This window comes from Pelodiscus sinensis, chromosome 3, assembly GCF_052426305.1.
Source record: "Pelodiscus sinensis isolate ZL-2025 chromosome 3, ASM5242630v1, whole genome shotgun sequence".
NCBI lineage: Eukaryota > Metazoa > Chordata > Testudines > Trionychidae > Pelodiscus > Pelodiscus sinensis.
In genome coordinates, this window is record NC_143054.1 from 141,258,023 (window position 1) to 141,273,070 (window position 15,048).

The 15,048-nt window shown below is 42.1% G+C and overlaps 1 protein-coding gene across 2 annotated transcripts in view; it reads right to left on the bottom strand.

The window, feature by feature from the left end:
* Nucleotides 1–10,213: 10,213 nt before the first annotated feature.
* The window catches only part of ZNF318 (zinc finger protein 318), a 49,955-nt gene continuing 45,120 nt past the window's right edge, over nt 10,214–15,048 (bottom strand). For both annotated transcript variants that reach the window (XM_025188785.3, XM_075924987.2), the window contains one exon: nt 10,214–14,713. In XM_025188785.3, coding sequence (XP_025044570.3) covers nt 11,216–14,713 — 3,498 coding nt within the window. In that variant the 3' untranslated portion in view covers nt 10,214–11,215. The remainder of the gene's footprint in view (nt 14,714–15,048) is intronic.

Genomic DNA, 15,048 nt, shown 5'->3' on the forward strand with positions numbered 1-15,048 from the left:
CATCCCATCTGAGATTTAACTGCCTCAGCTATTATCTGTTGTTATCCACAGCAGTCATGTTTTAAAATGTTTTAAATATCAACATTGATTGTAAAAAATACTGATCATTTTAACAAACAAACTAAAGTGTTTCTCACAATCCCACACAGCCTCCCTGGTGCCTTAAATCCCAGCTGTGAACCCCCTAACAGGGATTACACAGAATATCAAACTAAGTAGCACAAGGGAACATGGTGTAGTGAGTTCTTACTACTACTTCTAGTCTAGGTCTCATATGGGATTGATTCTTCAAGTCCTTCTCTATTCCACTTTGTCTTAAAGCATCAATTCAGTTTTGGGTCTACCAATCCTCCTTGCCCTCCACTTTTAAAGTGAAACATCCTGTTTCTTATACATTTTTCTAATCTTTTCACATGCTTAAATCATCTAAGTCTAGAGTCCTTTTGGTTTCTATAATTAGTACCACCTTCACACTTTTCCTAATTCATTCATTCTGAACATGGTGACTTTGAGCATACTTAAAATTTGTATTTCCACTGTAGTGGTTCTTACTCCTTTTCTTAATCAAAACTTTCATTTTTGAACATGCCTGAAGCTGCTGCAGCTTTTCCAGCCAGCTGCGCCAAAATGCAGCAGAATCTATGTACCTTGCTACAGTCTTTAGTTTCAGCATGTCACAGAGCACATGAACATTGCTATGAAAGGGAGTCTGCTGTACAGATATTAATAATTAGATTCATTGCACCCATTTATTAAGGGCACAAACTGATCTTACTCATAGTATTAAGAGCAATATAAACTAGCACTTAGCAAGGGGGGGACATTTTTTAATGAAAAAAATTGGAAAAGAATTTGGTTGGTGGTCAAGAGCCACATTCTTCCATATTAATGGAGGTGCAGGGTCTGGGATAAAGGTTGGGTGCAAAAGGGATTTTAGGATAAAGGGATTAGGGTGCAAGAGGGGCTGTGGGATCTGGAAAGGAGTTTGGGTAGAGGGAGTTGACCTGGAGTGGGAGACGGGTGCAGGGTCACAGAGCAGGTATGGGTGCAGGAGAGGATTGACCTGGAGGAGGGGTGTAGAAGGGAATGCAGGGTCTGGCAAGGGGTTGTGACCTGGAATAGGAGTGCAGGAGAGGGGTGCAGGGATTTGGGTTGTGACCAGGAGTAGAGGATTAGGGTGCAGGAGCAGTGGTGCTGTGCGTTTGGGTTACATAAGGCAGCAGGGTTAGAGGGAGGGAGGTCTGGAAGGTACTTACCTGGGCAGCTCCCAACCAGCAGCCCAACTGGTTCCTCAGCCAGGGTCCCTGCCTTCCATGCCCCTGTACTGGTTGCAAGGGCCACATGTGACTCTGAATGCTGCAATCCTGATGGAGGCGGGGCACTTATGCACTTCCTGGCCTGCAAACAGGCAGCTCCTATTGGCCAGAAACAAGTCAATGGAAGCTGCAAGACTGTGCTGGAGCCAGGGGGCCTCTCAGCATTCAGAGAGCTGCTCTTAGCAGCAGGGCAGAGCAGGCAGGGAGGGAGCCTGGCAGCGGCTCCTGTGGGCCGGGTCAGTGGCCCAGATGCAGCCTATGGGCAGTATTTAGCTGTTCCCAAGTTAGACACAAAGGTGATAAATACAAAAGGCTTACTGACAACTTAATGAACACGGTGCAGAGAGGATGTGACATTTTCAAAAGTTAAGTCAATGAGATGTATGCTCTTTAGTGCCTAAGTCACTTATGAAAATGGAACATAGGCTCCTAAATCACTTAACTGCTTTTGAAAATTTTGCCCATCATCTAAAGTCTGACTGGAATTGAGCAGGACAGGACTAGCACTGCCTTTCAAATGTTAACATGGCTTCCTGTGGCATCTGAAGGAGCAGGCAAAAGTTCAGCACTGACCCGGACAAGTCCCAGCAAGTGATGTTGGAAGAGAACGAATCAAAGGTCAAGTTGTTAAATTCATTCAGTAAGACAGCCAAATTCCATTTTTAATTATGTTCTACTATATTTTGTAGTTTAGGTAGGGTGAGTTCATTTCACATATCAGTTCCTTAGATCCCTCCATTTCCCTCTTCCCATCCCCCCCAAGCACTACCATCCTAGCTCCCTCTATTTCAAGGACTCTTTGCAACCCTCCCCATCTCTCATGCTAAGGGCTATAAAGCAGCCCCCATTTTTCCCTCTTCTATATGTCAGTGGCTGTGTGTCTCCTATGCCCTTCCCCTACCATTGTCCCTCCATTCCCATCCCCAACATGGCTGGATGTTCCATTCTCCCTTTGGGCACATGATCAGGTGTGAGCTGGATCTTCAATCATCATCGATGTAGCCAAGTTTCCCATGGTCCCATAACATTTGTTTACAGCTACCAGTCCTGGCTTTCTCTGTTCTGTGCTATTATTTAGCTCTAATTTACCCCAAATGTATTCTAAGAGCCCAGTAAGCAGTGGAAGTGTTGGTAAAGCAGCTAGACAACATTGACTTCCCCTGGTGCAGCAAATTCTCTGGGTCAGCACCAGTTAGGTCCTGAGGGTGCTGAATTAGAGGGTTAACCTGTACTGTTCTTTTTAAAAACTGACATTCTGCAGAATCTGTATTGTCTTGAGGTCCACAACTACATCAGGCAGACCACATATTGACCATCTCTGATGAAAATGGACATAGTGGATCCTCATTACATGATCTACAATCACATGATACATGCAGTGAAGATAGCAGAATCTACTTCCTACAGATAAAACAGAGCAGCTGTTGCTCTTTGAGCCCATCACTGGATTATGCCAATATTAACCAGATAGAAAAGACTTCAGGGCTTCTGTGGTGTGGTCACATTGAGCCAGTCCTCAACTTCTGAAGTAACAAATTAACAAAGGAGACCGGGAAATTCATCATCTGTGGAGCAGAAGCAGGAACATCCTTGGTAATTCAATATATAGATTTTGTAAAGAGGTAAGGGGACTGAGTATGGCTCATGCCCAAGTGTTACTTTAGAGGACATTTTTTCCACCATTTTTTCCCCATGCAGATCAGCTATTTCTTCTCACAACAGGACTAGCCTAGCTTGTATTATAAATGCACGCAATGTAAGGCACGCGCCTATGCAATATTATCTGGGATAAACACCACTTATGACTAATCTATTTAATAAAAAACTTCTCTCTCTGAATCTGTTCTATTCTATGTGCTTGCAAGCCAGAGATGAAGATGCTTTCATTACAAGACTTTTTTGGGGGGAAAGAAGGAGTGGAAAGCAACTGCACCCCTCTGATAGGCAGGTGAAATAACCTCAAACAAATGCTGAGAGCACATAAGAGTAAAATTATATAGGAATTTAAGCATAAGTGTAATTTTCACATTGCACTGAAAATACCCAAGAATTGTGGAAAGGTAAGCATTTGAAATATCCCCTCCCCATCATAGAATCATAGGGCTGGAAGAGACCTCAGGAGGTCATAAAGTCTAGCCCCCTGCCCAAAGCAGGACCAATCCCAACTAAATCATCCCAGCCAGGGCTTGGGTCAAGCCTACTGGGATCACCAGTCCTTCCACAGCATACATACACACCATTGTTAAATTCTGTTCACCACACAAGCAAAAGTGCCTGGAGGCAACAGGAGTGAAGCAGCTTTTGTATTCCCCGGCCCCTGAAACAGACACGGTTCTTAATATTGCCTTAAAATAACCTGCATGAAATAATGATAGAAATGTAGCCGTGTTAGTCTGGAATAGCTAAAACAAAAAACAGGACTATGTAGCACTTTAAAGACTAACAAGATGGTTTATTAGATGATGAGCTTTCGTGGGCAAGACCCACTTCTTCAGATCAAATAGTGGAAGAAAATTGTCACAACCATATATACCAAAGGATACAATTAAAAAAATGAACACATATGAAAAGGACAAATCAAATTTCAGAACAGAAGGGGGGATGAGGGGGTAGGGAAATGTCTGTGAGCTAATGATATTAGAGGTGATAATTGGGGAAGCTATCTTTGTAATGGGTAAGATAATTAGCGTCTTTATTCAAACTTGAGTGTAAAGTGTCAAATTTAAGCATGAATGACAGTTCAGAGGATTCTCTTTCAAGTGAAGTCTTAAAAGGTCTTTGAAGCAGGATGCAGGTAATCAAGTTGTTGAGACGATGTCCTTTCTGGTTGAAATGGCAAGAAACTGTTTTTTCTTTGTGATCCTGTCTGATATCTGTTTTGTGGGCATTGATCCTTTGGCGAAGTGTCTGAGACGTTTGTCCAATGTCAGTCATGCTTAAATTCGACACTTTACACTTACGTTTGAATAAAGACTCTAATTAGCTTACCCATTACAAAGATAGCTTCCCCAATTATCACCTCTAATATCATTAGCTCACAGACATTTACCTTCCCTCCCCCCCATCCCCCTTCTGTTCTGAAATGTGATTTGTCCTTTTCATATGTGTTCATTTTTTTAATTGTATCCTTTGGTATATATGGTTGTGACAATTTTCTTCCACTATTTGATCTGAGGAAGTGGGTCTGGCCCACGAAAGCTCATCACCTATTAAACCATCTTGTTAGTCTTTAAAGTGCTACATAGTCCTGTTTTTTGTTTCTGCATTAAATAAGTTTTTTTCAAAAATCCTTTGCTGAAAATAGGTTTTAAAATAAACACACAAGGTCCAGAGTAACTTCACTTAAACTGTTTAATATTTAATATATTGTTTAATAGCAAAAAGAGCAGTGTCAACATATACACATCTTCTTGGGTGTCACCAAAAGAGCATATATATATATATATATACACACACACACACACACACACACACACACTCTGAAGTAGGCCTTGGACACAGCACATCTTAAGACTTGGGGGTAAAGGCCTCAATGCTAATCAATAGGCTGTTTTTACAACAGTACATTCATCCAGTCTGAGACCTTATGCCCCAATGGGTGCTCTCATCAGAGAGAAAGGAAAATAAGGACTGTATAAAGCATGCAATTCTATACCCACCTTCTCAGAGTAGGATTTCAGTAGTCAAACAGCTCCAGATAACATCTGTTTCACTCCTGTAGAAATTAACAAAAAGCGGGGAAAGGGAAAGGGCCTGCCCGAGAAGCACAAACTGGGTGGCCATCCCAGATAGATGTGCGGAATAACTCTTTGTCTGTATCAGTCACAAACCTGTAGCCCCCTTTGCTTTTCTTTCCAGCCACATCAATATTTTCTGGCATACAGTTCTCCTGATGCCATGTGGAAAAAGGTAGGTAGACACAGGGCAGAATGAAAACAGCCAAATTGACCAAACTGATCTAGACACAATCATAGATTGTGCCAACATCAGTAAACAGGTGACTGCTGAGTTAAGTTTTACTAGGGAAAATAAACTGTGGATTGGTTTCTTATGTTACTTAATCTAGGATGCTAACCCTTGGGTTACTTTACAAACCTGAGGCAGGATATAGACCCGTGTGTCCTTCCAGGGATCTGGAATGGGGATCAGCTGTGACAGGAGCTGTACTTGTCATTTTGTACCTAAGAACACAATAATATCTAGATCTTATTAAATAATTGTTACATTATAATAGACGAGTTGTCTAGTTCTGTATTCTGTTTCCAAGCGGCCAGTGTGTGATGCTTCGAGGAAGGTGTAATTCTCACACAGTACACCAATGACAAATGGGGTGTGAAATTCCTTCCTTACCTCAGTGGACCAGTTTAGATCACAAAACATACAAACTGATCTTTGTACAATTCTCAACATGACTTACAGCACCTTAGGGGCTACAATGGGTCAGTCAGCTGGAGATAGTTGGAATGCAATATGCACCTCTGGTACCAGGGTGCAGGGACCACAAAGGAGCTATGTCATGTCTGGGGCTGCTGGGGACTCATGGGTGGTTTCTGCTCCCCTTGTGCTATTTGAACAGGGCAAAGAAGGTAGAATAGGATAAAGATCCAGAGTACTGGTTTGAGCCTTCACTTTTTTGAAATATGTTTGGCTCTCCAGATGAAAGCACTGGTCACCATTTCAGCAGTGCATTAAGTGCTGAACTAGTGCCTATTCCACACTTTAGTCTTTACTCCCCCCCAAGCAAAACACGTATGAATGACATGCTAAATGTGCACATTTGCTGGAATACAATACCTAGCTTTTTTTTGTGGCGTTACCATTAATTCACAACTCATACACTGTACATGTTAAGTTTAAATTGTCTTAACATGCCTTATGTTGCATTGGTTTACACAGACTCTGGCTAATCAGTACTTGTGAAGTTCCTCAAAACTCCATAGGCTTGAGGAACCTAACTAATATTTCATAAGCATACTTTGCCACCTCTCTAGTCACCCTTAATTTCCTTAAATTAAAATATTAATTACCAATTCTAGAACTTATCTGTGGGGCTTCCTTTAAGGCCCTTTCTATTCTGAAAACTGGACACTTATTTTTTGACTAACCCTTAACTATTTTTTAATCTATATCAAAACCTTGAGTCTCTCAGCTCACTGCTACCTACCTTTATCAATGAAACACAAATGTGGTCAGGAAGAATTCATGGCTGAAGGTGGTTGACAGGAATTTTTTCAGAAGTTTTAAAAAAATCTAAATAAAAAATTGTCATTATTTAGTTAACCCTTTCAAAGAATTGTTACAGGTTAGACAAAATTTATCCTTAGAAGAGCTGTACTTGTCCGCTTGTATTGCGTTATATCAAGGAAGTCAAACTTAATTTAACAAAATAATTCAAGTAATTTCAGATTTGAAAAGGGTTACCTCTTCCCATACACATTGCTAGATGACAGATGTCCAATATTAGGCTCGTTGGTAAGCACTAAGGATAAGGCCAGCAATTTTCACACAGAATTCCTTTGGTTACATTGCAGCTTAGTAAAGCTCCATCTATCTTGCAGTAAACTTGATCTAAATTCACTACGGTAAGGCTTATTCATTTCTGCTGCGTTCCAGTATGGCACAATGAAACATGCAGAATCTTGTCAATAAGTGTCATTCAAACATTGCTCTTTGAATTTACAAGAAACTTGTGACTGAAAGGGTTTGTGTGCGCGCGCATGTATTCAATATTATTCACTCCAGAGAGCTTTACTTATTCCACCTTGTCAGCAGATGGCTAGAACCAAAAACTTATTCAATGAAAGGCAGCTTCCTACCTCATATAAAATGTTCACATACCATGTCAAGAAGGAGAGGTAATAAAGTATGGTACCATTCAGCCACCACACACAAAATCCGTCTCAAGCTCAACCCTCCCCTTAAAACTCTGGAGTCAAGAATCCAAAGGCGACCTAGGACTTCTTACTTCCAAGTCAGAGCTCTAGAGCTCTACAAGCAGAGGGGATCAGTACAGTATATGGCCCATTAAATGTATTATCTGTAAACCACAGCACAACACAAAAAGGTATGCCATTTCACACAAGTGAAAGGACACACACAAGCTCCCCCCACAGATCCACCAACATACCTTCATCCTGCTCTTCCAACACCTCCTTCTGTTGCAATGTAAACCTTAGTAAACCTCAATCCTAATACCCCGCACTCTGAACAAAGTATCAGTTGTACCATGCTCTAGGATGAATATTTACTAGGGAGTACAGGCAGTCCCCGGGTTACGTACAACATAGGGACTGTAGGTTTGTTCTTAAGTTGAATCTGTATGTAAGTCGGAACTGGCGTCCAGATTCAGCTGCTGCTGAAACTGACTGCCAGTTCTGACTTACATACAGAATCAACTTAAGAACCCCAGGCGTCCCCAAGTCAGCTGCTGCTGAAACTGATCAGCAGCTGATTCCAGGAAGCCCGGGGCAGAGCAACTGTGCCTCGGGCTTCCTGTAGTCAGCGCTGGTCAGTTTCAGCAGAAGCTGACTTGGGGACGCCTGGGGCAGAGCAGCTGGGGTGCTGCTGGGTTGCTCCAGTAGCGCCGCTCCTCGGTGCTACTGGACCAACCCAGCAGCACCCCATCTGCTCTGCCCCAGGCGTCCTGATTCAGCCGCTGCTGAAACTGACCAGCAGTGGCTGAATCAGGACCTGGGGCAGAGAAGCTGGGGTGCTGCTGGGTTGGTCCAGTAGTGTCCAGAGCGGCGCTGCAGGACCAATCGGCAGCGCCCCAGCTGCTCTGCCCCAGGGTCCAAAACAAAAGCCTGGTCTGCTGGGGGGGGGGCACACTAGCTGCGCTCCCCCCCCCCCAGCAGACCAGGGACATGGGGAGCAGAGCCGCAGCGGCAGCGGGGTGCCGCGCCTCTGAGGCTTTGCTCTGGCAAAGTCTCAGAGGCGCAGGACCCCGCCACGGCTGCAGCTTCAGTCCCGGTGCCTGTGGTCTGCTGGGGACGGTCCCCAGCAGATCACAGGCACCCGGACTGAAGCCGCAGCCGCGGGGGGGTCCCGCGCCTCTGAGGCTTTGCTCTGGCAAAGCCTCAGAAGCGTGGGAACCCGCCCGGTGCCCCTGGTCTGCTGGAGACGGTCTCCAGCAGACCAGGGGCACCGGAGCAGCTTACGAACGGGGCTCTCTCGCCCCGGAGCTCGCAGGTAGCAATCCGCCACCTCGACCTCCGGGGCGAGAAAGCCCCGTTCGTAAGTGCGGATCCGACATAAGTCGGATCCACGTAAGTCGGGGACTGCCTGTAGAAGAAGAAATTTAACGCATAATTTAAATCAGGCGTCAACTTCTCAGGAAAAATATTGTGGCAGCCATTTTCAAATTACAGGCTACAGAAGGTTCTTGCTTTTAGCCAATGTTCCCCTCTAATCTTTACCATCGATGCACAGATTTTTCTGTTGATGTGCAGAATAAACTTATGTGCCCAAGGTATGTGTGAATGCACACCCTCAGCAGAAACAAAAAACTAGCTGTGGGCACTCTGCTTATCAGCAGGGCAGAATCTGAATCTCTCCTGAGTGCCCACAGAATCACACAGCTTACAGGGAACACTGCTGACTGCCCATTAAAGTGTTTTCTAAAGGCACACAGGCTCTTCACTACAGAACACTGATGCTTATAGAAGCAGTTGGGGAAAGAGGAAATGAAAAGAAAAACAGGATTCTAATTATTTCATCCCAAAAAAAGGTAGTTTGGAATTTACTAATTCACTAAGTACCCTACTTGCCACATGGATACAGTGGTACAGAATTAGGATGTTTGGGATGAGAAATTGTTTACTAAATTCCTCATACTTTTGTGATCGATATGGCAGATCTTGAAAACCTCTGGACTGAGGCAGAAACCAAAAAGTGCCACTGAACTCCAATGCACAATGTTTTGATCCAGAAGGGTGAAAACTAAGGGCCCAGAAAAGCGGAGAGTAAACTTCACCCTCGTGTTTATAGTTGGCATTGATATTCTGAAGCTAGCCCTCCCCTACCACACACAAACTTTGAACTCCATACAAAGCTGGCAAGAAAATTAATTTATCTTTCCCACTGGAGATTTCAAGAGAGACACAAGGAAGTAGGATACTTCTCTGAAGAAACTGGAACAAGGAGGGAAAAAATAACATTGACTGAAATTTACCATCAGTTATATTTAGAGGATGTATCATTGGAGGAACTGAAGCTAAAACAGAAGGGAGACTGAAACCCAAAACAGTAGCACAGAAATCAAACAAGACCCAAATACAACTCCGAAAAATACCTCTATGATGTATCAAAATGATGAACAGTCTCTCTTCCCTCTGCCCCAGATTGTGTTTTAATAATAGCAGGACTTTTAATTTTAATTGAAAAGAAGAGGATGATGACTAATTAAGAAAGGCCTCCTTTATTAAAAATGGCAAATTCAAAATGGTAAATGCTGATAAAGTTTTAGGCAGTCTGACTAAAATGTTTTCCCCTAACAATTTAATTTTCATTATCCTGCTGCTTCTTATGTCACTAATTATAATAGCTCTCCAGTTTTTCAGCGTATATGGGACCTACATTTCTTACATAAAAGTTAAGCAAAAACTTCTGAAAAAAATGCTTTTACATGCATTTTTTAAAAAAAGCAAAAGGGGAACCAGTCCATTTTTTCCTTTGTAGGTCCACCTTTAAGAATCAAAAGTTACAGGTTGGTGTGCAGTAAACCAAGAAATATAAAATGGTATGTCACTATTCCCCCCTGTTAATCTTGCATAATTCAGAACTTGATCAATTTCTCACTGAAGTCAATTCATGTCTTTCTGCTGAATTCAATAGGAATTCATCTGTGCAGAGTCTGGAAGATGGTTAAAATGAAATAAAACAATGAAAATTTAGAAAAATATGTTTTTGATCACCATAAGTTTATTTTAAATGATTTAACAAATAAAAGTGTTAGATTTATGCAAGCAAACATTTTAACACTTTAATTTTTGACAAACTGTACAAATGAAAACCATCACACTACAGGTTTAATGACTCAGGGATCATTCAGGGTGGGCATGTATGCGTCTGTGGCACACCGAGCGAGTCCAATTCCTGAGACCAGGGTTCAGATCTTCTGGTTCTTCAGAGTAGGCAGCTGCTAAATGATTTAACACAAACAGTTACTGGATCACAATACAATGAAAGAAAGGCCATTTCAAATCATGTAAGTGACCTCAATTGTCTGGTCCAGGTGTTCGGCCACAGAGCCTTACCGATTAGTTGTCTTCTTCAAAAGTGAGTTGACAGATTTTCTCCCTTGCTTAGTGAGGTGGTATCCACATGTGTTTATACACTACAGTATGAGTCCATTTAAGTACAGGTGTAATACAACAGTAATTATAAACCACAGGACATGAAACAAAGTCAATTCTATTCACACTTTCTGCATTTCAAACAATGGAAGCAATCAAAATCATGCATTACATTTGAAATGAACTTTTAGTTTTAAATCTTCTGTAAGAATCTCTGTTTCCTTAAGTTCTGAATAGGTTTTCTTGAGCTTGTCTCACAGGCTAGTCATGGAATGTTACTGATGGAAATGTGTGAACTGGAAACCATCAAAAAGTAGTAAAGAATAAAAAGACAAAAACAAACAAAACCAACCAAATCACACATTCAGAGATTCCATTTTAATTGCCAAGTACAGAAAATAAACTGGTGAAATTTCACAAGAAAAACATTTTACACAATCCAATATGTACAGAATAAAATGTGTGTCTGGTTTTTGGTAAAACAAGTGTAAGCTTTAGTCAATATCTACTGCAGGATGCAAAATATTCCCATGTTAAACTGAAACAAAGAATATACATAAAATCCCAGCACTGGCTCCTCAAATATTGAGACTGGCTGGGTCCATTTCAACCCACTGGGCTCTCTACTGAGCTTTCAGTCGTTACTGAAGCCAGCTTATTAGTTTCCAAACTACTGTCAGTTTTTGTCTTGCTCTGGGCAATGCTCAATCCACTGTCCTCTGAGCCATCCTCATTTGCAGGTGTTTCCATGAGCTCTGGGAGGACAGTTTCAATGCATCCAGAAGCCTGGTTTTCCACATTATCTCCATCACAGCTCAATGATGGCATTTCAGTAATGTCTGCCGTGCTATCTTTGCTCTCTTCCACTTGCAGAAGAATCTCAGAGATTGGAGGAATGCCCTGTATTTCTAACACTGGCATGCCCACTTCTGTAGTGTCACTATTTGATGACCGTGACTCAATGTGTGGGACAGCTGTTTCAGAGATCAGTGTACAAAATTTATCTTCCTGATCACCAGAAGTTAATGCAACAAAATCAATAATTTCTGGTTCATCCACTGACTGTTCAATGCTTAACTCACTGGTTTTGCTAGGCTCCAGCCCAATGGACGCAATGGTTTCTAATTTTGGGAGATCTTCAGTATCCTCATTTAGAATTCCTGCAGTTAGAATACCGAGGTGTTCACGTTCCACTTCAATGTCCCCCAAACTGAAATCAATGCTTTCTAACTCCAACTCTGTTTTCAGGATGGGCGTGTCACTAGGTTTCTCATCTTCTGGCTTTAAGGAATCTTTTTCGTTTTCCTCATTAAAATTTAGCGTGAGAGTTTCTGATTGTTCAAAGCTAAATTCTGGGTAAGTGGTGTTAAGATCAAAATCACTAGCTGCTGAAGTAGCTAAGACCTCTTGGTTTATTTCTGTGTGGGTGAGGGTCTCTCCTCCAAGACGATCCACACTGAAGTCTGATGGTAGAGCATCTAGTGGCCCTTGAATCATATCAGACGGAGTGCTAGAAAAGTCAACACCTCCTATTTCTAATGAATCTTTCTCTGCAGTAAAATTCCCTAACTTTATATCTGATTCAGGGCCTCTCAATGTATTATTTTCAATATCATACATTAATTCTAGGCTGGAACTGGATTCAACAGTGTTTGCAGCACAGGTGCTGACTAGCTCTGTGACTCCCTGCTCCTGCTGGTGGCTGTCCAATGTTGCACAGCTTGAACATTCATGCCTGATCTCTTCTTGTACCACTAATATGCTACTTTTCATTTCTACATTAGTGAGACACATACTGACTTCATTAGAATCGTTGTTTATTTCCTGATTATCTACTGTTTGAGTATATGGTAATTCTTGACTACTTTCTGACTGAGAACTGACTACAGTGTCCTGTTCTTTTTTATTACTAGTTTGGGAGAAGTCCAATTCACCTGGGCATTTTGCTGTCAATTCTGAAACCCTATTTTGGACCTCTGAAGTCTCAGGGGCTTCATCAATGACTGCTGACTGAGACCTTTCCAAGTCTACATTCTCTAGTTTTACACTTCTTAAGGATGTATCATGTTCTGTATTTATCACTACTGAAACGTTTTCCTCACTGACTTTATCAGATGTACTTAGTGGTTCAGGAGCCAATTCACTTTGAACATACGGCAACTCTGAGTCAATTTCTTTATTAGTGTTACAAATGTCATCACTTATATGTTCTTCCGTTAAAGTGGGATCTCCCAACGTGTGGATTTCATTGTGTCTTTCAGGTAACTGATTCCCTGGATGTTCAACACAAAGTTCAAATTGAGCTCCTATTAATTCTGAATTGTCCATCTCTGCATCTTTTTCAGAGGTATTAAATACATCTACTTTGGTGTCCACGGAGCTGACCCTCTTCTCCTCTTCTGTTTTCTCTTGGACCTCAACTATTTGTGGATCTTGGAATTCCTGGCAGACCTCTTGTTCTTCACTTGTTCCATCCGTACCTCTCATTTCTATAGATTTCTGTATATGGGTGACAGTTGTAGCCTCTGGCAATTGTGTGACTGACATTTCTAGTTTCTGAGGCTCTGGTGGTTTTTTGCTAATTTCTGTCTGATCAATAGTTTCCATTTCTACCTCATTCTCCAAATGAACTGAAGCACCTGCTGTCTGATCTTTAGACTGTGTGATTGCTTCTTCTTTGGATTCAGATTGAAAGTCAGATGCAAGAACATTTTGAGATTCACAGATCACCTGGCCCTCAGCCCTGTTTGGGATTTCGGTGCTCTTTTCTGTAGAGGGAGTTGAAGTCTCCTGGACTTCTACTTTCTCAGGTTCTGAGACCCCCTCATCTAAGTGGACATCTGTGTAAGAAGCTATATTTTGGAAAGTTTCTTTCTCGGAGAGTGGACTGTCACTTGGTTCAGCGTTTGCAGGCATATCTGTGCTTCCCTCTGCTTTTGCTATATTTAAGTTTTCTCCATTTGGAACTGGGGAACTTGCCAATTTGCTATCAGATGAATTCTTTCCACCACTACTGTAGAAGATACCATAGAGGTCTTTAGCATTAGCTGTGGCCAGACAAGAGTTCCGTTTCTCAACTTTTTTAGCCTGTTCACTAAAAACAGGAGAAGGTGGTGGAGGAGGGGGGAGCACTAGCATTGCCAAGATGGCCTGGTCACACTCAGACACCCCTGGTGCTGCGTCATCCGCTGAGATTACTGCTGTCTGTTTAGCTGGGGATGGAAGTGAGGGTGGAGGAGGGGGTGGTTTCTCAGATGATTCATTTTTCTCTGGCACTTTAATATCCTCCTGTGTCCCTTTCAAAATCACCTCCTCTCCCCCAAATGCTTTTGAGATTATATCTGGAGGAAGCAGAACATCTGCATTAGATTCTTTCACCACAGGTAGTGGTTTGGTGGTGGCACCGGAGGATTTTATAGACAAAAAAGTGTTCAGAGGTGCTGGCTTGCTTACTGTTGCAGTCGCAGACTTCCTGAAGATCATGGTAGGAACTGGCAGATTGGGTCGAATTTTTGATTGTGTTGAAGTGGAAGCAACTGGTGTCCAGGGGCTAGTGTGTGGTATAACAGTCTTCCCAGAGAGTTTAATTTCAATGGGCTTGGCATGCGGTTTCCCAGATTGAGGCTTGGCCTCCTCTTTATCTTTGCTTCCTTCAACACTCTCCTCTTTTGGAGGAGCGACAGTTGTTCCTGGATTTTTATCCTCTCTCTCATTCTTTTTCCAGCTGAACTTTCCAAAGGAAGATTGAGTTGGCGATTCCTTTTTAGAATCCTCCTTCTTCTCGTCCTTCTCCTCCTTCTTCTCATCCTTCTTCTCATCCTTCTTTAGTTTAAGCTTAATACCAAGTTTCCGTCCAGCATTATCCATTTTGCCTGGAGTACTAGTCATTTCACTAACCCCTTCTCCCAGCTCTGGAGTGCTCTTTGTTTCCTCTTTTTTTGCTACTTTGGCTTTCTTCTCATCTTTTTCCTCTTTTTGCTTTTCTCCCAGTTTCCGTTTCATCTCGTTCTGCCGCCTGCGCTCTGTTTCCAGGACCACAGCCAACCCAGCCTGACGGTCCAAGTTTCTCCTTTCTTCATAGAGTGGATTCTCATCTACATATTTCTGTGGGAAAAAGGCACAATTTCAGTACTAAAACTTTGCTCTGGAACTGTTCTGATTGGTTAGATTTGCCAGTTCTACACTAATAGGAGAATAGAGGTCTTCTTCCTATCAGGAAATATGGACTTCACACCCTGAATTCTGCAACATAACACCAAGAAAACCTTACAATTAAATCTTATATTCTACTGAAATGTTAGAAAGTCAGCACTGGGATTGAAGCCTGACTTGAATATCACATAGCTGAACACATAAATGCTATTTTTTTTTTTTGCTTTTAACATGTTTAATTTGTTCAGTAGTAAATGGTGACACTATTTAACCATGAGACAAGTATT